The 23,552-nt window shown below is 31.3% G+C and overlaps 2 protein-coding genes across 4 annotated transcripts; one reads left to right on the forward strand and one right to left on the reverse strand.

Moving 5' to 3' along the window:
- Window positions 1–701: 701 nt before the first annotated feature.
- LOC123224786 (nuclear cap-binding protein subunit 1-like) lies at window positions 702–13,825 on the reverse strand. Of its 3 annotated transcripts, XM_044648502.1 has the most exons (19): window positions 13,563–13,825; window positions 13,379–13,438; window positions 12,198–12,254; window positions 11,259–11,330; window positions 10,957–11,019; window positions 10,115–10,291; window positions 9,376–9,510; window positions 8,502–8,568; window positions 7,533–7,732; window positions 7,058–7,128; window positions 6,351–6,435; window positions 5,737–5,805; window positions 5,498–5,616; window positions 5,095–5,233; window positions 3,887–4,387; window positions 2,486–2,785; window positions 1,637–1,815; window positions 1,417–1,528; window positions 702–1,151 (listed from the first exon to the last, which is right to left on the reverse strand). In XM_044648502.1, the coding sequence occupies exons 1-19, from the start codon at window positions 13,644–13,646 to the stop codon at window positions 1,047–1,049; spliced, it is 2,595 nt and encodes an 864-aa protein (XP_044504437.1). In that variant the 5' UTR covers window positions 13,647–13,825; the 3' UTR covers window positions 702–1,046. The 3 variants fall into 3 exon arrangements, with proteins under 3 accessions (XP_044504437.1, XP_044504438.1, XP_044504439.1); XM_044648503.1 differs by lacking the exons at window positions 13,379–13,438; window positions 13,563–13,825 and having other exon boundaries at window positions 11,117–11,330; window positions 12,198–12,239; XM_044648504.1 differs by lacking the exons at window positions 10,115–10,291; window positions 10,957–11,019; window positions 11,259–11,330; ... (1 more) ...; window positions 13,379–13,438; window positions 13,563–13,825 and adding exons at window positions 9,731–9,748; window positions 9,848–10,089.
- Window positions 13,826–19,999: 6,174 nt separating this feature from the next.
- LOC123225428 (protein GAST1-like) lies at window positions 20,000–22,613 on the forward strand. Its single transcript, XM_044649369.1, has 4 exons — window positions 20,000–20,144; window positions 20,855–20,914; window positions 21,106–21,139; window positions 22,244–22,613. The coding sequence occupies exons 1-4, from the start codon at window positions 20,076–20,078 to the stop codon at window positions 22,423–22,425; spliced, it is 345 nt and encodes a 114-aa protein (XP_044505304.1). The 5' UTR covers window positions 20,000–20,075; the 3' UTR covers window positions 22,426–22,613.
- The last annotated feature ends 939 nt before the right edge of the window (window positions 22,614–23,552 follow it).

Here is a 23,552-nt window from a genome sequence, read left to right on the forward strand (position 1 = left end):
ATAAGAAATATGTAAAATCCTCTTTTTATACTATGATAGTTAAATCTTGCATCGTATAATATATATATAAAATACCAAATTTTTTATATTATATATTGTATTATAAAATGTGTCTTCTAAAAAATTAAAATAATAAAAAATTTTAACTAACAAATCATAATTTTAAAAAAATCGCAAATACATCCAAAATTTTAAAATTTACCGTATATATTTTTATTATATCTTCATTTAAAAAATAAAAATACATATATAACCCAAAATACATATTATTTTTTTATTGTATTATAAAATACATATTATACATTATAAGATATTAATAACTACACTAAATACCTCTTCCATGTTAATTTTTTGTTTTCTTATAATTAACATAGTTGTAATAATTTTTTTTAAAAGAAATTTCGCTTAGTATCCATTTATTTATTCATAATTCTGGCAATTTTTATTCTCATATACATATTTTTTTATGAAATCCTTTGATAAAATTGGTGTCTGACAAGGACCTAAATGTTACTGTCAGATTCTACTGCACCTAAGGATTTAGGCCAAACCTCAAGGACGAAATGTACTTAACACTCTTTCAAAAAAAGAGAAGTCAACCACCTGACATGCAGCTACCTGATTCGGAGGGACAGCCCATCCATGGTTGACTGTCAACAATATTCTTTTATACATAAAACCTGATATATCCGACTTAAAAATAAAATAAAATCATGTTTCTACAACAGCAATTATACAACTCTAATGGCAGACTGCGGTCCAAGACCAACGTTTGCTCTAATATCACCACTCAGCTCTGTGACTAAAGCTATACTACAGCTAAATAATAATTATTTCTACACAGAATAATCCGTTCATCATCTTAGCCGCTGATATTTTGTTTTGTTCATTAATCTACCAGATAGTTGAATCAGATTTAAATCGAGACCTACTTGAACGTTGTCACTAAACATGGTTTCTTTCCCTTTCATCTGTCTATGTCATCTACGTTAGACAAAAGACTCTTAAAATTTTGTAACTTACAACAATGAATTACCAGACTAGACTTAGTTGATCGGCCAACCTAGTCCGGAGTAAACTGCTTTACGGAAAAGAGGATGCACATCTTCAGTTAGTACCTCAGCTTCCAGCTTCTTGATACAGGGCCATATCTACCATTATAGAAACACCAATGCAATTGAATTCCTCAGAGACAAAATTACTTTATTTTTTGAGCATGTAGGCATTATGATTCTTTTGAAGAATGAATAGAAGTAACATAAATGATATGATAAATATACATGTCAGGAACATGTTGTGAGTCATGCAATAAATCCATGGCCTCAATGCATCGCTGCATGCCACACTACGTGTACCACCATCAATTTGACACACAGAAAAAGGAAACAGAAACTCAGACAAATAGCAATGTTTTACCTCAGAAGCATACTGCCTTGAGAAGGCCTTGACGTAGCCCAGTGTTGTTAGACACCATTGCTCTTTTTCACCTATGTTGTAAATATCAGTTGTGTTCCCGCCGTTTGACTGACTGGAATCATTAAGTGATAAAGCAAATTAACTATCACATCAGCTTGAATGTAATTACATGAGATGGGAAAAATAAAAGAAAAGATGATGGTTGGCATAAGGAGGAAACCTGTTTTTAGGTCTTCCATTCTCATTGTCCAAGTCCATTGCTGATGATTCTTCAGTGTCAATGGCCATGGCATCTGCAGGGACAGACTTAAATTCCCGCATTGTACCAGTTCTTGATGCATCAGGCAGGCGTTCACTCAATACAGTTGAGAAACTTTTGTAAAGAGAAAGGAACAACGACTGTACATGCCAGTTGTAGTCGACATAAGAAGCAGAGTTAATGAATTAAGATCAGAAGAATAGAAACCTGAATTTATAAAAGAAAAGTACATGATGACAAGTAATATACAGACTCTTTTAAAATATCCAGCACAATTGTCAAATGACACAGGCCATTACAAGTTTACAACTATCATTATGCTATATAGAAATCAATGCTATACATCACATAAGAACGCACAGACAACTAATGCAAGGAAAGTCTGAAGGAGTAATAAGGTTAACTGTTGCCCAGGCCGTAATAACCATTGCCATTCAGTCACCAGTAGTCTCTTTTCTTGTTCATTCTCAAAGACAATGTACAGAGACTCAAGGGAGGGAGGGGACAGAAAGCCTTATCTAATAGCCTAACCCATTGATTTAAACATCTTTGCGCTAAAATCAGACGAATCAAGACATGATCACTAATTCTAAATGAATACCCTTTTTTCTTGCCACAAAGTATATAACCTAGTTTCATACATAATCAAGAGACTATCTAAGCTTTCTTCTTTGTCTTTGTTCCCACTAAATTTTTTAAATTCTCAAATGACAGCATCCACTTCATTACATTACAGTAATGTAGTGAAAAAATAGCAGCGAGATCTAAGATAGAGAACTGAGATAATACAGTTAATCTTATAAAACATACCTCATTCTCATCTACTGCTCGAACAAAAAGAGCCTCCTTGGCTTCTAAAGTTTCCTGGGCTGATACCTCCTCTTTCTTTGTTTTTTCAGCTTGTAATTTCAAACGGTTTGTCCTTGCAGGGTTTTCACCAAGAACAGGTTCACCATCTACCAGTGTAAGTTTTGACTCAGCAGCCTCCAAATCTGCTTTGGCCTTTGCCGCGGCTTCTTGGGTTAATGCAACATCCTTCTTAAGAGATGCAATCTCCTTCCTTAGGTCACAGATACGATTATATGTTTTGTTAACTGCATTTCTGAGGATCTGTAGAGATTGAAATGGGAAGAAGAGACAGGGAAGATAAAACTTAAAAGAGAGTTCATAATAATAAATAATTCTAAAAATATTGAGAGGGAAAGCAATTCTGCTAAGCTAGTTTTTAAGTCCTAAACAATTAAAGGGAAAACAAAATAAAAGTTGTCCTACCATCAGATTAATAGGTATGCAAGCAAGCCACAACATCAAAGTGGTATTCAAGTTTAGGAGTAAAAGCTTTCACCCTAACAATTTAGGCTAGCAAAATCATTGTTATTCAGATCAAAATATAAATAACAACAAAGCCTTTGTTTCTCCACTCTCAATTGGATCATTTTAATTAAGAGGAACTCTATTAAGATTCCAAGTGCAAAGTATGGGACTTAGATCCCACATTGAAAAATATGAACTTTTAGTGTGGGGTTTATATACTCTTAGGCTCTCCAATCTCAAAAGCTAGCATTTGAAGTGTGGTTCACCAAAGGTTCATATAATTTGATATCAAAGTTATCACCACGTCTCCTAGTTGCAATCATATGACACGGGTGATGACGCCGACATTGCAGTATTCGCTTGAGGCTAGTAGGGAGCTAGCGCACAACCAGCTCACATGGGTGTCGGGGCTGTGGAGTGTGGTGGTGTGTTAGGATTCTAAGTGCAAAGTATGAGACTTGAATCCCATATTGAAAAATATGAGTTTTTAATGTAAGGTTTATACGGCCTTAAACTCTCTAATCTTAATAACTAGTTTTTAAATTGTGGTTCTCCTAAGTTTCTTATCAAACTCACACATTCGAAAGCATGATATATGAAAGTACTACTTAAGGCAAAAATACTAAATGTTCACATCTCAATTGTTTATAGAGAATGATTGTTGAACTTGTTTTGCTAAGGTTAAAGCATGTAATATTTTGACTGGTATTTTAAGATAACTGTTCTTGTCTACTTAATTTTAAGGAAGTTCTGCTCTCCCATATTTTTGTAATTGAAATTGCTAGATTGATATCATTATTCTCATGCAGGAGAAGAAAAACCATACAATCAGTAGAAAAAAAAAAATCACACAATTCATTTGGAAAAAACAACTCATAAAGAACTGTGATCATATACCTCCCATGGATGATAAGATGTATGAAATTGGTCAATGTTCGCTGGAGAGAAGACCCATCTCACAATAGCCAAATTAGAAATAAGACGGTAACCCATCATTCTATCAATTGCTATGGCTGTTATTTGTGCATTGTTCTTCCAGTAAGAACTCACTTCTGCTATCAGCATCACTTGCTTGTCCTGATCAGGACAAATTTTTGAAATGACTTGGCCGTACCTCTCCAAGACAGTGATCAAATGAGTGAAACTCTTGGATCCAATATCAAGAAGTGTCTGTACCACTACACTGAGGGTTACTTCCAAACCATGAACAGGATATATGCTTTCTTCTACCCATGCAATTATTTCACGTGCACTTTGCCTTCCTTTGACCTTACTAGTTAGTTCTGCAGAAAGTGTATATTCCTCATATTTTTCTTGATCATCTTCCACACTGTACTTGAAATTTGGACTGCCTTTTGGGGGAAGCAACTCTTCTAAAGCAGGGGCATTCTCAATGCTCTATATGAATATATATAAAGAGGAAAACAAGTTAAAAAGAAGTAAAAGCATGCCAAACACAATTAACAGAATAAGATTATCAACAATCACATATGTTAAGAGTTTGTTCATAAACCATTTCCCAAGCCAACACTTATAGCATTTCTTTATTTAAATGGGAGAAATAGAGATACTCTAAAATTACTTTCAAATTATAATCCCAATTGTTCATTGAACTTTGATTATAACTACTCATGAGGCTATAAATTGGTAAACATTGAACCAGACCAACGTCTGCTCTGGCATTGCCTACAAAAGAACTCCCAGCCACAGCTCAGTTATCAAGCTGAGCCCACAGCTCCTTAATATGAGTTCAACATGGTGAGCTCCAAGCAAAGTTCAGAGTAACCAGATTGACATCCCAGCAACAAAATGCTCAAGTATTAAGATGATAGACTGAATACAAAGTCTGGAACCATGTACGGTTCTATGCTCAGTTTAGATTAAAAAAAGATGCATCCTGATCTTGTACCTGCAAAAATCAAGACTACCAATTTGCAAAGTTTGGACACAAGAATTATGTAAACCATTTCATTCCTAAATTTGAATAATGCTCTACTTTACTTATTGGAACATTTAATACAGAGTACAGACTCATTCACACTCGTTTTACTGCATCAGTTTTGGATAAGTCTGTCTATAAATTTTCCCAGGTGTTAGATAATTACCTGCTTAACTTTGTCCCAGTATGATAGACGAACTTCCCTTTCCAACACCTCTTGAACAAACAATCGTTGTGGAGCCCACTTAGGGAGTTCTAAGACATAAGCCCATTCTTCCCAAGGCCAGATAAATTGGAAGTTTGATCTGCCAAAAGAGAAGCCATAAAAAAATAAACACACACCAACTAAAAGGTCCATCAGTAAGAAGAAAAAGTATGGAGGTTAACAATTTTCTTTTTCTGATAGAAAAACAAAAATATGTATTTGATCCCAAAAAAAGATAAAACAACAGTGGAACAAGTATTCACAGGAATAAAGAGAACCCATCTATCTAAGAAAGCAGGAATATCAAGTCACTGCAACAGAATGTCAATATTGCACAGGTAGATATTATAGGTTCCACACTTACAGGTGGTGTGAAAACCATGTAATAAACCGTGTCTGGCACTCCATATCCAAGTCAGCTATTTTCTCAAAAAGTGCACGGACTGCACCAGCAACAACTGCAGGAAAGGCCCCAGGAAGAGCCTGTGCATTAAATCTCATTTCAGAAACTTTAACTAACTGCCTTGGAAAAGTTGCTTTCCCAAAACATTTGGGAAAAGAAGACAAAAAGACAGACATGATTTACGCAATATTCCATATTACCTTACAGAGATCCATAATAACCAATGTGTAATATATTGGCTTGAATGGGGGTTGAGGTAGCAAAAGCAACTGCAAGTAAAATAATAAACCATTGTTAGCCAGGATACTATGTTGGGCCTTCAACCTGCAGCAAGTTTCAATTCCAGCTTTCCGTGTAAGATTTAACATTTTACTTTTTAACGTAAACCAAATAAACTAGCATTGAAGAATCATCTTGTAGCAATTAAGGAAATCAAACTTTTTGATTCATCAGCATCTCATTTTCACAATCCCAAAAGAATAAACAAATTTGAAACTGACATGTTTCCTATGTGCACCTAGTCTCAGCAATCAAATAAAAAGCAATCATGTTTGCAATACTTTTCAGGATTCAGACAAGTGACAGTGAGAGGTTGAGGGCTGGGATTCTAGAGGGCAATCCCTTTCCAATTTTCAAATGAGATTACAACAATATTCACAAACTGTAGAACTTATTAAACAGTTAAGGACAAGAAATCAAAATTTTAGAACATATATTAACCCTTGACCCCAAAGTTGCAATACAATAGATTTTCACTTTATTCACAAATAGCAAAAGGTAAAGTTGAAGAATTTATTCAAAGGTTCTTCCTTGCCTGTGAGAAGATGGTCTCTGCCATAATATACTCATATCGGAAGGGCACAGGCAAACTGACCATGAAAGAAGCACATTCCTTTCGACTAGCTTTGCATGAATCAAGAAACATAAAAATTAAGAATGGCCAAAAGACCTCCAAAAAAAAGATTAAATGGATAGAAAATGAGTCGATCACTAAGTTTCTTTTTGCAAAGACTTTCCAGAAATAAGCAGAAGCTCAAAACCAGGAATTTAAAATCAAGCTAACCTTTATCAACACAAGCAAAAAACAGCAGAAACCAGAAGCCAGAAGAATAAACCTTTAGAAGAAGATTTATGAAACAACACTTCATATTATTTATTTATTTGATAAGAAACTAAAAAAATACATTAATGAAAAACAAGATACATAATATTGAACAAGCAGCCAATGCTAATTGCAGACCATATGTGTTAAGTCATGATAAATGCAACAACTTAGTCAAAATTGAATATAAGACATACATAATGACAATTATTTCTAGTGTTAGAGAAGAAGAAAGATATCCTCTTCCTGAGAACATCCATTCAATATACAACGATTGTATTGTGATTCAACAGAGCAAAGATGAGAAGTTTTTGTTAACATCAAACTCACTTATAATTAGAGTACTATCTATCCAATCAATAAAAAAGAAGACACCATAATCAAAACTATAATAATAATTATCAAAGGCATCGACAAACCAGCCACTGAAGAACAAAAGCACATCCAGCAAGTACTCCTCCACAATGACGCGATCAATAGGTTGCATATCCTGTCATCCAAACAAAATGGCAAAAAAGAGAAAAAAAATATTATATTTTCACCCATGAATAAATCATAATGAACATCAATAGGTTGACATGTATTTAAAAAAACTGTTAACAGTCTGAAACATGCTGAAATTGTATAAATTCAGAATCTAAATATCATAAAGCATTATAATTTTGAACAGGATTAATATGTAAGTAATTTCTTCTAGTCCAATATCTAGGATTAATATCATGTACAAGTTCCTATCATAGTAGTTGAATTTTGTATCATACTGTATGATATAACTTTTAAAAAATAAAATAATAAAAAAATCGAATTGACGCATCATCAATTTGAAAAATATTACAAATACCTTTGAAATTCTAAAATTTTTCATATACATTTCTATTACTTTAATATTACTACCTCACTCTTACTTGTCGAAAATATATTAAGCCTGCGTATCCTTTGAGGATACTTCAACTCTGCTTCATGCTTTTGTTCACCATAAGTTGTCCCAGAAAACGTTGAAGCTGGATTAGGTTGCTCAGGGCAGTTTATTGCCCCAAATTCATGAGACTTCCCAGAAACCAGTTGAGCTTCAAATGAAAGGTGAGGCCTTGGAACTGGCAAGTAAAAGTACAGAACACAAGCTCAAGAAGAGCAAAAAATAATAGCTTTTATCACAAGAGTTAATCATGAAACAGAAGATGGATTAGTGTACAACTAATTCAATCAATCACAATAAGGAATATTGTGAATCAATAATTGTTCAATTGCACTCTGTTAAAATTCACAATTAAGCATCACTTTTCTGTAGAACCCCAAGGGGTTGTGCTTAATGGTAAAAGCTTTTACTTTTAGAGGTCAACAGCACAAAGGCTATTCTTCACCAGGTAGAAAAGCTTCTGTCAAAGCGAAAGATTTGATCCAACAGAAATCCCCTTGGGGACACATACTTGAGATATTATAATCTACAAGCTTCCTAACTCCCAAGGTTGTAGGATCTAGAAGTAGCACTCATCTTTAGCGAACACTTGAGATATCAAATTGGAAAGAAAGTATTAGTTGTCACAAAAGTCATTTTTTTCTTCTATCTCTACATGTTTCAGTGATTAGAAAAACCCTTCATAGCTAATTTTGGAAATATAAAATCAATCATATACAAAAGTAAAATAACAAAAATCAAATAAAAATGCTGCAAGTAACTTCAAGAAGTTATAATGAAAGTTCTTCAAAGTATTTTCAACAACAAACCAAAAGAATAAAATAATAATGAGTAAATGTTGGTTAGCTTAATATCCATCCTCCATGGACCTATTACCACTATAAACTGAACTATCTCATTAATGAATGAACTGAAAAAGAAATAAAGTGAGCTAAAAGTAACATTACCACTATCAACTTTCCATCCATTGTTTGATAGGGTTTGAATCCGCTCCCACAAATCTTCCAAGAAATCCTGAACATAAATAATCAAAACACATTGATGAAGCAAAGGGATATCCTAGATAAATCAAAAACTAAAATTTTGTTCAGTAGATTGTGCATGGCCAAAGCCTTATAGAAGAATGAATGCCAAACAATAATAGTAGCATCTGAAGAAAGGATCATTGGTTTCTTTCACAAATGTATCCTCCTCCAGTTGATGATGTAAAAACTCAGTTTTAGGAGTATGGGTGATAAATGCTTTGATATCTCATCCAACTCATGCGATCAGAACAACATCCTAGCAATGCTTAATAGTAAATAAGTAACTCAAAATTATAATAGGACTGAAGATAGATAGGGACTCGAAGAAGGATATATAACTTCATTGCCATTCTGAAGAACTATGCTTAGAAAATCTTCACAGCCTAATTTTTATAATCTGAAAAAGCATGAATCCTTAGTACATTATAAGAATTCTGTATTTCCTGTGCTGTTCTTTACAGCTTTGCAAGTTATATATGCTACACTGCAGTTCATTTATAAAGTGTACAATAGAAGCATAGGACACAAGTAGTTGATGTTTTAGTCACAAGCCATATAGTGCTATAGTTGACACAGAAAACATTTGATTTTCCTAGTTCAATTGGAAAAGAATAATGGTGTTAGTTACATGGGCAAGAAGGTATGCACAACAAGAAAACACACCTTGAACTACATTTCAAAATCTAATGATTGATATCGAAATGCAAGAATTTGTTCCTAAAAGAAAATTGTTATAGCATATAACACTTAAAACAACAAAATCCCAGCAGAATTATCAATGATACAGAGACCATACCTTTTCAACAACACCCTTCCCAGACTCATCATCATCCTCCTCAAAGAAAGACAAACCAGTGTCTGTAGCACGCCTTCTAATGCTTAAATAGGCTTCTAAGCCAACCATGACCCTATCAATTTCTTCAGGGACTTGCTGAACATTAATAAGTATTGTCAGCTGACAGAAAATGGATAAACTCATGTGCATTTTGAGTGAGGACAATTCAACTCTGAAGCTGAGAAAGAAGTAAGCAAAACACACGTAGAATACAGTAACAAGCAACTATCACCAAAGCTAGTAAATTATTAATGCTGCCTAAGCTTATAAAAATTAAAATCCAAAAAAGTCGAAAACCAAAGTGCAAGCATATTACCAACAATGTAATTGCTTCCTACAACCAAAGAATCAGATACACTGCTCCATATTCACTTCACTACATCCAATAAATTATAGACAATTAATGAAATCAAAACCCCAGGTTAAAGCTTACCAAATTATTTAAATTTCTGTTCCAAATGTCAAACATAAGTGAAAAAACCAGTAACACCAATAATAAGTTATAAGATCTTCCAAAACGTCCAGAGTAGCCTTGTTGACATAAATAAACAGCAAAATTAAAAAATATATATCCAGTTTGTACAGAAAAACAAAATAAAATAAGCAATAACACCAGTAATAAGTATAAGATCCAAAGTAACAGGAAATCATGTCAGCAAACTTCGGAAAACTATCTCCAAAGCACCAAAATATACATCACCTCAACAAGTTCTGCACCTCCCCATGGGAGACAAGACAAGATGCATGTTACGTAAAAATCAGCACATGCTTGCCATGAGGGATTTCCTTTCTCCTCATCAACTGTAGTTGCAGCTGATGATAATAATGTTTCAAAAACAACTACAAGCGAACCAGGTTGTAGAACTTTGCTACACATCTGAAGGACATAGATTAAAGAACAAAATTAACAATTTTCTCACAATATTAGGTATTTGCAAAATCTTAAATAAATAAACATTAAAACCTTATCTCAAAAAAATCTAATATCTAAGTCAATATCCTGAGAGAATAATGAAAAACAGCAGGACTTAATATCTCCATCTGGATGAATGATCCTCAAATTCATAAATTTATAAGAACTCTGATCTTTTGTATATATGATTAGCTGGTATGGTTTTCCTTATTAGCCAGCCCAGCCCAGCCCATGTGGTGGCACCTAGTAAAGCATCATAAGCTTTATGCAAAACATACACTTCATGCGATCATACCAAAAGCAAGCAAAACCCCTCATCTTCACTCTTTACACATAACAGGGTTGTAAAAAGATTCTAAGACACACTCTACATATTATGCATCACATCCACAATAAGTGAACACTATCCACCAAGAAACATGTTATATAGCCACATCACATGGTTACATGTGATTTAATTTATAACTTCTTCCAACATATTTTCCTACAAGGTCTTGGTGGCACAGATGTAGAAAAACAGGCAAGTCATCTATCCTCTCAGAATTTTGGCTCAAAATGAAAAATTAAAATTCAAAGCAAACATGCCAGTCCTTTTCCACTTAACAAAACCTTTACAACAACACACGTACCATAGCAGTTAGAAATCGCATCAAAATACGAATTTGATCACAGTTTCCAGAACCTAAGGCATCCTGTAAAATCCCCCACATAGAGAGAGAGAGAGAGAGTCAGAACATTATTCAGGGAAAATATTATTACTATTTACAGACAGTGAATTTGCATCCCTACCAGCTGAAAACAAGCTATAACATCTACTCAAGTATATCATTTGCATGACCCCAGCTCAAAAATTGGTTTGCCTATCATCCATCATTTCAAAATAGACAATAAACTGTAAAAATAACTAGTAACTTTGACTGGACTTTCTCACCTGAAAAGTAGTTTGAGTATTCTCCACTAGTTTCTTAACGAAGTCCTCATTTTCCAAGTTCAACAAACCAACCTGACTCAGAGAAAATAGAGAGAGGTTTATAAAATTACATAGGATATGCCAACTGAGCAGGAATCTGAAGAACATAAAATAAAGGAAAAAAGGAAGCTAGTTTCAGATATGACTTATAGAAGCGATCAACTATCAAAAAGCACACTATTAAAAACCAAGATGTCCTTTTTCTGTACATCTAAGATAAAAAGGATGACTCATTAACATAAGTTACATGATTCAGATGCTTATTAATTTGCTTTTAATGATAGTAATAAGGGAGAAGAAATGAAATTAAAGCCCCATAGAAATACTGAAAATAGTAATCAACCCAGAGACAAGAAGTCCTCTTGATGAACCAAGTGTTTTTGATAAAGGAAAATGTGCCTACATCTTGCAAATTTAGGATTAACTTCATCTGCAACCAAGAGACAAAGGAAAATGTGTGTATATCTCGCACACTTAGGGGTCATTTCCATCCTTGATCATGAGATACTAAGAGAAATTGTTTTACTTTGAGGTTCATGCTAGCCGGTGGTTGTTTTCTCTCTCAATTAGAATTTGGTGAGAAAAATTAGTGACTGATTAAAAATATTCCCATCTGTATTATTCAGAATTCAAGTCCTTAAGAGGAAAACACACAACTTGGTACACAAGCCCAAAGTAAAAGTAATAAGCTTTTGATAGGGTCAATGGACTTCAATACCTACCCCACACCATAATATTTATACATGCTTACACTCTGCCAATTGAAAGATATCCAAGAAAACATTTGTGCTAAATTCACATTAATTTGAACATGACGTGTGAAAGTAGAAAGAATATCATCCAAGGATTAGAAACAAAAACAAAGAAGAGACCAGAATGAGGACATACGAAGTAGCCTACCAATGTCCCATATAAAGGAATTTTGTGAGGAATTTTTTGCGCACATTGTAGAAGGTACTGCCAAGAAGAACAAAGTAATTAAGTCAGCATGTTTATGATAGTTGAACCATACAAAAAGAGACATTCAGCTAACAAATAATTACTTATTCTATGAACACACAAATCTCTGTTAGAAAAACAGGTACAGTAACACAAGTACAAGAGTATCAAACATTAAAATTAATGACTATAACACAGCTAGACAAGCAAGTGCCTAAAAAAGTGTGCAAGTCCAATACTTACCAGCCACTATATACATGCAATAACAATTAAATCAACAAAACAAGAATAACCTTGATTTGCAAATGAATGTATCATAATGATTTTTTAACACACAATTACATATGAACAAACTAGAAATCCCAAACTTTATTATAACTCGATAGAACCATTGTTAGTTCTAAGTTATAATTATTGTCACCTACATTCCATAAATACTGCAAAATGTAGAGTTGTCAGTCAGACAAAATTGTTAATTACCAGAGCTTCTTTCAAGAACCTAAACTACTTTTTCTGCTGACAAGTACTAATATAATATTAAGCACTTATTGCTCTCTCTCTCTCTCTCTCTCTCACACACACACACACAGAGACTCAAATATAATAATAAATTTGAGGGTTCAATTACACACATGCCCAGAGAAGTGCCATCACAGTTGGTAATGCTTTGGGGAATTTCCAGCTTACTTAAAGGTAAAACTTCTAATAACCCTGCATCATGTTTAAAACTTAATATTGGACTCTAAGCTTCTCTGTTATTGGCGTATTAAACTTAAAACCTGTAAATTATTGCAAATGTGGTGTTTGAAATCAATGCCTACTGATTGGTGAATGACCTATTTTTCATCATCCAAATTGAAAACTTTCAAACTGACTTTTCCAGCCTTAAATATTCTTTGGCCAGTACTGCAGATTCGCACTATCATCTCTAGCATATTCATCATAAACATTCCTAAAACCATTACTATCTTTTTCTTTTATGATCTCGTAAATTTCTGCCCACACAAAAATCAAACAGAAAACTAAACCCTCCTCAGAAAAATTAAACATATAAAGTGTAAGTAAGTTCAATTTTCATAAATTCAAAACTTACAACATTAGTTTAAAGTTCGTGAAATAGGAACATAAGAAAAGAAATTTACGGGCAAAATATCGTTAGCTGAGTGTTCGAGCTCTCGCCGAAGTAAGCTGAAGCATGTTTCCTGCAAAATCAGAATCAAAACAACCTTCAGTACATGCACTTCACGTGATAAAAAAGAAAGCGAAACGACATACAAAAATGAACAGAGGAGAGAGAGAAAATGCCAGCCAAAGAATTGTACGGACAATGTGATCTTTGAAGTCGCCAGAGGTGCCATACTCGGGACACTTGTCGCCGATTCGTAAGAGGAGACTCTTCCAACTGCTCATTCTACGTCTCTCTCTATCAATCTTCCTCGTGAAGTTTGAGAAGCGAGCGAAACGGAAGCGGAGAAGAACTTTGCTCCTCCAGATGAGAAGAAGGAGAAGAATTAAGTTACGGAGTGAGTGAGAGACTGGGAGGGACTTGCAGGGGGTGCAGGATTCAGCTTGCAAACCTAAAATAAAACGGGTCCGGCCCGTTTGGGCTTTCTTGTGAAGTTACGGCAAATTTTAAAATTTCAAACTCCCCTGTGGGCCATATGTCATGGGCATATGTTGGGAGTTGTGACAGAGCTTTGAACAGTTACAAGTGATGGGAAGTTTAAGAATAAGTATGCGTGGTCATTAGGTTTGTGGATACAATAACTGTAATTGGAAATGCTCCAACCATGGGGCGTGCACAATATTGTTGTGGTAGCGCATTGAAAAGGAGACTAGGCCAACCCTGTATAAACTGATCGGGAGTTAGAACCACTCTCCTGATGAGTCCAAGGCAGGATGAAACCAATGATCTTAAGCCAAAATATGGGCGCATACAAGGTTGATCCTCGAGACAGTCCATCGAGGATGTCGCATAGGTAAGTCGAGAAAATTCAGCCTATGACACTTGGTATCAGAACCAAACCATCACCAATGTTGCAGTAGTAAAAAGAGATCCCTCCAAGCAAATTGCAGGCAGCAACAGATTGACCGTTCTGCACGGGATATGTGAAAATCTTGAAGTTAAGTAGCAAATACCAAAAATACATCATGTCATAACGAGGGGGTATACCAGGTGGAGGATAAGGGGTCTTCTAAGGTGTCATATGAAGAGTGACATGACGGGGTATGTCATGCTTGACAAGTGGTCGAACATCCCTTTAGCCAATATGGGGGACACTCATCGTGTGGTCATTTGATACGGCCAATGGAGGACTAGGGGTATTTTGCGAGTTGAGTGTAGCACGAGGGCGTGCTCCATTTTGAGTGTAGCACGAGGGCGTGCTCCATTTTGAGTGAGGGAGTTTGTCACGAGCTTAGGTTGGGAGTCGTGATAGAGCTTTGAACAGTTACGAGTGATGGAGAGTTTAAGAGTGAGTGTGCGTGGCCATTGGGTTCATGGATGTGATAACTATAGTTGAGATTGCTCCAGCCACGGGGTGTGCACAATATTGTTGTGGTAGCGCATTAAAGAGGGGACTAGGCCAACTTTGTACAAACTGGTCGGGAGTTGGAGCCGCTCCCATGATGAGTCCAAGGTAAGACGAAACCAATGACTCTAAGCCAAAATATGAACGCATGTAAGGCTAATCTTCGAGATGACTCATCGAAGATGCCACACAAATAAGTCGAGAAAATTCAGCCTATGACATATAGCATCCAGAATCAAAAGGTAAATGAAGGTTTAGTTTCTATAAAGTAACCCCTATAAGTTTGAAAATTTACGCTAGAGTGACCAAACATTTACTTCTTTTTTCTATTTAATTTATTTTACAGAAAATAATTACATATACAAATTACTTATGCAAAAAATAATTATAAAAATGAAACCACCTACCCAGTTATACATCTTATCTTCACAGGAGGTCAGCAAAAATAATTATAAGTATCATATTGTATAAAATATATATATATATATTATAAAATATATTAAATTAATATGATATAAGAAATATATTATATAATATAATATATATTTCATGATATAATATTTATTATCAATAAGATTGATATATTTTTTTAGAAAAAATAAATATATATATATGATAAATTTTAAAATTTCAAAGTTGTTTGTAATATGTATTAATTAGAATTTTTAATTATTAAATTATTTTATTATTTAAAAAATATATCATATGATATAAAACATAATAGGATATGCGATTTAATTACTATATTCCAATACACCCGAAAATAGTGTTGAACCAAGTTTTGATTTTGAACCTTATGTGGATTTGGGCTCATGCTTGGACCTTCATTGGGCAAGCCGGTAATGGGCCTACCTTCTTCCTAACTAAAAATCTTTTATAATTTGGTTTTTTTATTATTTATACTTGTGATATAATAATTAATAATTTTAGTATAAAAATAAATTAATAATAAATCCTTTTATTTTTTGATTTATTAGTATATTATTCTAATAAATTCTTAACTTTTGGATGTGTTACTTAAATCAATACTATTGAAAAATATTTTTTTAAAAAGTCATAGAGATAAGTTTGCACAAGCCACTACATCAACTACCCATTATAAGCATTTATAGCTTTCAAAGAATTGCAAAATTTAAGTCATAGTAACCACCATCACATGCAAGAAAAATGTCGCCAACTCTAAAATTTGTCATTTTTCTTCGATTTTACAGTCAAAATCATTCCGAAACTAAGTCACAACGTTAGTGTTAAATAAGTTATTCAATTTTTTAAAATGTTTATATGATTATTATCATTTTCATTTAAAATATCAAATTTTCACAGTCAATATTGTGATTTTTTAAAATGAGGCTATTTTTTCATCAAAAGTGGAAAAGACGATAGATGTGCTTATGTCTACTTACTATTCATTACACCTAACCATTGTTCATAAAAATATATAATAACTTAACGAATGACATTTGCCCCTAAATAAACTTATCACATCCTTTTATTCGCTAATTTTATTCAATAATAAACAATAATTGAGAGTGTGACAAATATCAATTTGTGTCCATTTGGTGTCTTCCCTATTAGTTAGCCTTTATTTTTTTTAATAATAGTAACTAAGTGTAATAAATAGTCAATAGACGTGATAATGCCTACTAGATTTTTTTTGTCTGGCAAAGGAAAAATTGTCTAATTTTCAAACAAAATCATTATTTCATTCAGTCAATTAGTTAATATATTAACAAAAAAACAATTTTCCATCGTCTAACAATCAATTTTTATTAAAAATATCTTTAGGTATATTATTGAAAAATCGAAACTTTATCCTAAACTTCAAGCTTACTATTGACAGAAAATCTATCATTTTTCGATAAAATAAACAGTTTTTACACATAAATCACACCCCTAATATCACTGAGAAGCAATTTTCGTCGACTAACAACCACATTTCTTCTTAAAACATTTTCTATTTTAATTAAATTTTTGATGAAAAAATGCTTTAAAAGCTAGGTTCCTAAGGTTAGAGATGAGAGTAAAACAAATATCAATTTGGGATCTTGACTATATTCGTGCTAATAAAATTATATTATTTTAATTAATTTTACAAAAATAAATATAAATTTAACAAAGACAATGCACCAAACTTCCTATTACATTTCCTTATACACTGTATTATCCAATATAATATATATTAATTAATGTTGAATTGCAATTTGCCATCTAATGTTTGGGAAAACACAACTGTCATCTCTTGAATCTAAATACTATAAAATGCCACCCAAAACACAATCATATTATCAAAACATCCCCACATAGTGTTAAACATGTAAATTATTATATTATACATAATTATTAAATTATCGTATTATAATATTATTTGTGAAGGACTCGCCGTCAATTTTGTTAACTCAGACCAAGTAAGGTATGATTTTATCACATCGTACCAATTAAAGTATAATTCAGTACCAATTTTTTTAGTTGGTAAAGAAAAATAACTGTTTTGTACTTTTACTATTAATTTTTTTGTTAGTGAAATTAATTTTTAGGTAGCATTTTGTAATTTTGAATTCAAGGAGTGCCAATGGTTTTCCCAAACCTCAAGTGGAGAATAATAATTTACTATATAATATTATACAATCTAAAATGATATAAAATATATAACCTTAGTATTCATGGTCCTAGCTAATATATGATACATAGTTTATAATAAGGGGAGGTTTAGTTTACGGTAAAAAAAAATTATTTTAGTAATTTATTTTTTATTAATATAAAAGATAATCTTATTATCAACTCTACTATAAATATTAAAAGATTATTAATATAATTTTTATTTTGTTAATATTTATTTATTTATTTATTAATAATTAGGACAAAAAAACCTTTATTTTGAGTTAATATAATAAATAATATGAAAAATATTTTAAAATAATTATATTCAAACATATTTAAGTAAAACAACATCTTAATAATTTTTTATTACACCTACCCAAACATAATAATTATTTATATATACTAATTTTTTTTAAACTTAGTAATACTTTATATCCAGTAATCTTTTAAATAATTTATTTTTGTCGTAATTTTTTATCTTTACGAATAGAATATTACTTAAATTAAACACACTCTAAATTATATAATATTCACTATATTAATTGAGAACATAGATAAAGATATATTACTAGACAATACATATATATAGTGAAAGTTCTATACGATTTTTTTTTAATAATGTTGGATAAAAGAAATGAATAATTTATTCATACCATTTAATGAGGTTTACAATAACGACTATGTTGATGTTTGGTTCGAGATAATATGTGATTATTTTGATAATATATATTTAATTATTAACATTAACTATTTGGTTTGTGAAACAATAAAAAAACATCGGTAGTCTTTTAATATTAAGATATTAGTGTTAAATAATATAAAAGGTAATCTGATTAATACATTTATCTTAAAGTATTAAAATATTACTAAATGTAATTTTAATTTTATTATAATTTATTTTCGCTTGTTAAATTTTTGGGGCAAAAATACCCTCATTTTGAATTAAAATCATAAACAATCCAACAATCAAATTTAGTTAATTTCATTATTTGATAATATGATCAATTAAATAATTATTTAATTAATTAATTTCATTATTTGACTATAAAAAAATTCCTAATATATAATTAACATTGTGAATATTTTACAACATACACAAAAAAAATATTTTAACCTAAAATATGTTAGTTTAGTTAAACACAATACTAATTTATAATTAATAATCTTTTAAAGACATTTAAGTAAAATTTAGTTTTTAATTTTTGTATTACTGTCAATCGAACACAATAATTATTTATACATATCAGTTTTATCAAAAAAAAGTTGTGTTAAGCAATATTTCAAATAATCTATTTTTTTGGTAATCTTTTATGTTTTTAATAATAAAAAAAATTGCATTTACACCCTATATGTAAATTAACAGACATTAAAATGACAAAAATTTACTGTTTTCAATTAAAAATTAAACAAAAATTTACATTTATCCTATACACAAAAAATTCTCATTGGAAGTACACAATTTTGAACATTGCTAGGACAAACTTTAATAAGGGAAATTAGAATTAACTAAACAATTTTGTGTCCATTATACGATAATATATGAGAATGTGAACAAATCGGACATAATGAAGTTTTTAATATAGTTTAACCTACTGTTTAGAGTTTACCACCATAATTATGTTATTAACAACTCTAAAAAAGTGTTCCAATAGATTGTGAGGTATATTTATAAGAGATGTAAAAATGACTTGATTTTAATAGAATCTCTAGTGAGAATATATTGTATCTTTCTAGTAGTCTTATCGTTTACCTTAAGATAATTTTTATGTAATCCTCTATACAATACAATGATGATTATGATCATGATCCCCATTTTGCAATCATGCCCTTTTCTTTGGGTAATACTTTATGTTTATAGAATAAAAAGAAAATTTTATAGTCTTATAAGTTACCATTCAAATTTAATTTAAAAAATTAATTTCAAATGCCGTTACATTAGAGATATGGTAACAATTTAACCTCAATTTGATAAGATAGAATGATTTTCTGACATTGACATGAGATACAGATTGAATGTAAACTGACAAATTACCTCTTCTAAGTAAGAAATATCTATGTATATGTCAAGTTATTCGTCATTATTATTGTAATTAGTTAACTGAATGTTGTTCTATGAGTTTGCTCAATAAAAAGTTTTACCATATAACACGAACATATATACATATGACTAACGTCATAAGATATATATAACCTTCTTGTGATTCACAAGAGATGCAATAGCATGGATACCCACATAGGTTCTTACCCACTTTTTATTTCCCGTTTAAGAAGACAAAGACAGCCAGCAAACATTGCAACAAATCCATCCCCTAAAAAAAAAACCATCTTTTTTATTTCCAAAGAGAAATAAATTTGAAGCTTGAAACTAGTGGTTGAGAAATGTTTCTGGGTACAGCTCTCAAGGTTTTCAGTTTGTTTCTGTTAATATTGAATTTAATATTTTGTCTACATGTTGAGGTTTTTCAGTGTCCAAAATTTGAGCAAGATGGGCATGTGAATTCACATGTAAATGGACCCAAACTGAATAAAAGAGCACATGGATGAGATAAGTGTTCTCTCCCTTTGGGACCCTTTTGAGTAAACTCCCCAGTAGCCATATGGCAATTTTGTCTATAAATACCAATTCATTTCTTCATAGTTTTCACACAACAACAGTCCTCACTCACACTTGCTCTCTTTGCATTCAATTTTCTGTCTTCTCTAGACAACAATGGCTAGATTCCTCAGCATTCTCTTACTTTTCGTGGCTTCCATGCTTGTTTTGCATGCTGGAAAGCAGGTGAGTTTGCTTCATTCTGTCTTCTAAACCAGTTACTTCTATGCTTCATGAATGGGATAGTTAGTTAATGTTAAACTTAATTTTGATCAGTCACAACTACCCATAGCATATAGACTACCGTGTTATACACTTAATCTAAATACAAAATCAAAATTAGGGTTATAAAAAAATTTGTTTATGAGTCATGTCTTTGAGAATCGTTTGAAAATTATAAATATACAATAACTGGTCTTCTATTTCTGAAACCTGCCTTATGATGAGTTTTATTGAAAAAATTGTAACAACTAGGTTTCGGAGAGGAGACTTAACCAATTTATAAAAGATTATACCTCTCTATTAAAAATCTAATAACCGAAAAACTCATACTAAATCGTCTAGTTAAATCTGTAAAGTGTATTGAATTTATTTTTATTGTTAAATTAAACTTATTTGTAAATTGACATTAAACTATTAAATTACTTGATTTTATTAAACTTAAATTATAATTAATGTTAACTCACATTTATAAAATTTTCTAGTCGTTAAAACTTGTAGTTGTGCACATTAAATGTTGAACCCCCGACAAAGGCACATGCTATTGCACAATAATATCGTATGCAGCAGGACCTCCTTGTGCATTAATATTTGAAATTTACCTTTCAATGTTTGTACTGAGATTGACAACGTTGTATAAAAGTTAAAGGGGAGGTGTTTTTTCGTTTGTAATACAGGGTGCTATTGCAGGAGATACAACTTCTACCCTGCTAAAGGCACAAGGCAACCATGGAACGGTAATTATCTTATTTTATATATATATATATATATATATATATATATATATATATATATATATATATATATTTATTTATTTATTTATTTATTAAAAGTTGTAGTCTCCCTTTCAAGCCATAAATTGCCAAACCTGCTTTTATTATCATTTAGCTAACTCCGGTCTGGTGTGTGTTGGTTGGTGGCACTGCAGTACGGGACCACACCGGGCAGCCTCCATCCTCAGGGTAAGTTCCATGAGGCCCTTTTTCATTGTGCTGCATTTAGTTGGGGAAATTTTTTAATATTAAAGTTAAAAAGGCTATCTTAATAATAAATTATTTAAAAATATTAAATATAAATAGTTATTATATCAGATAAAATTATATAGATATATATATATGAATAATTATTGTGTTTGATTAAATATAATAAAAAAATAATATATTATTTTACTTAAATAGTTTTGATATAATTATTTTAAAATATTTTTTATATTACTTATTATATTAATTAAAAATAAGTTTATTTTTATTCTAAAAAATTAATAAATTAAAATATAATTAAAATAAAGTCAAAATTAATTCAATAATTTTTTAATATATAAAATGAAGATGATAATCATTACCACCTACATTACCTTCTACATCATTATAGATAATAAAAAATTATCATAATATTTTATTATTGACAAACCAAAAAAGGTAATATGAAGACATTTGGTTTGAACAATGTTTTAACACTAAAATTTAAATATTATCTTAAAGATAAATTATTTGAAAGATTACTAAGTATAAATGATTACTATGTTTGATAAAATTTTGTAGGTATAAATAATTATTATGTTTGGTTAGAGGTAATAATAGAATACTAGTAAATTGTTTTACTTAAATACTCTTGGGTATAATTGTTCTAAAATATTTTTTATATGATTTATTATATTAATTGAAAATACGATTATTTTTATCTTAAAAAATTAATAAATAAAAATATAATTATAATAAAATCAAGATTATTTTGGTAATATTTTAATATCTACCATCTTTATAACTTGTTATACTAGTATTGATAATAGAAAATTATCATAATTTTTTATTACTGAAAAATTATCAAGGTAATATTTATTAATTAGAAACCAAATTGGCTCCTATAAATAATAAAAGATATATTCTCATGATAATTTTTGTTTATTGAAACCAAATGCCCCAAGGATATGGTTTTTCAATTTTCATAGGGATTTTGCTATAGTATATGCATGAGTAGGTTAATATTTCAACGTAGAACTTGTAAATACTGTGACTTTATACTGAAACAGTTTTTATTGATGAAATTGGGTTTTGATTTGTGTGCAGAATGTGCTCCAAAATGTACATACAGATGCTCAGCCACATCCTACAAGAAACCATGCATGTTCTTCTGTCAAAAATGCTGCGCAAAGTGTCTGTGTGTGCCCTCTGGCACCTATGGCAACAAGCAAACTTGTCCTTGCTACAATAATTGGAAGACCAAGAGAGGAGGCCCCAAGTGCCCCTGAATTTATTAACAAATATTTGTCTGTGTCACCACTTCTAAATTATCATATCTAATTATTAATGAATTAGCCTATTGTTTTGCTTAATTTGTAACCAATTTGGCATTTTGTTTTCTTAGATAAATGCGTTCTCTATAAGCAACGTGTAATTCATTTTTAGTTATTGATTTTGGCCCTATTATTTTTAATAATTCGGCAACTCTTTGAGGGATGGGTAGGGTAAGTTCTTGGAGATTGAATTTATATGCAAATGCATCTATAGTGGATGGATAAACGACGCTATATATATTAAAGAAATAATTTTATATTTATCTATTTTGAATATACAAATAAATATATATTTAATTAATATATATTATTATATGATGAAATGATATTTTTTGATATTAAAATCAAATAAACTCTTTGGCCTAAGAAATCCGCGTCTCTCAAACTTTCTCAAAGGCATCACATAAGTATCCATCTTTGGCGGAATCCCATTCTCTATTGCTACTAATTCAGAGGCAGTTCATGATTTCATGTTATCTGACAGAATTATGTGAATTATATGATATGCAGCGCATTGCCTCTAGAGATGAATTACCAACAAAAGAAAAAGTTTCTTTGAGAGGTAAAGAACTATTATTGGAAGAAACTACTATTTTACGAAAAATGTTTTGATGGGATTGTGCAACAATGTTTACCGTAAGATGAGATGAAAAGTATTCCAGCCTATTGTAATTCTCTTGAGTAAGGAGGTCATTTGAGTGCTACTAAGACAGCTAAGGTACTCTAAAATAGGTTCCATTGGCCAACTCTATTTCAAGGAATTCTAAAGGTTTCTGACCTAAAAAACCAATGTGTCAAGTTTGTTGAAGACTCGAAAATGAATCTATCATAGGAGTGTTGTAGAGGGGTGAAAATTTTTGGTATACCCAGCTCTTGCAAGTTTGTTAACCCCATTATGCAGACTTGTGACAACATGATGAATGCGGTTGGTGTAGCAAGAAAATGTGGTCTCGCGATTCGACAAGGCTTCAAATTTGGAAGCAAGAATAAAAAGTTTTCTTCAAATTTTATTTTCATTGCATCGATTGAAATGTAATTTATTATCTGATTAACCTTGTGATTTATGATTTTTTCGGGCTTCA

The sequence above is a fragment of the Mangifera indica genome, chromosome 9 (genome assembly GCF_011075055.1).
Source record: "Mangifera indica cultivar Alphonso chromosome 9, CATAS_Mindica_2.1, whole genome shotgun sequence".
Taxonomy (NCBI): domain Eukaryota; kingdom Viridiplantae; phylum Streptophyta; class Magnoliopsida; order Sapindales; family Anacardiaceae; genus Mangifera; species Mangifera indica.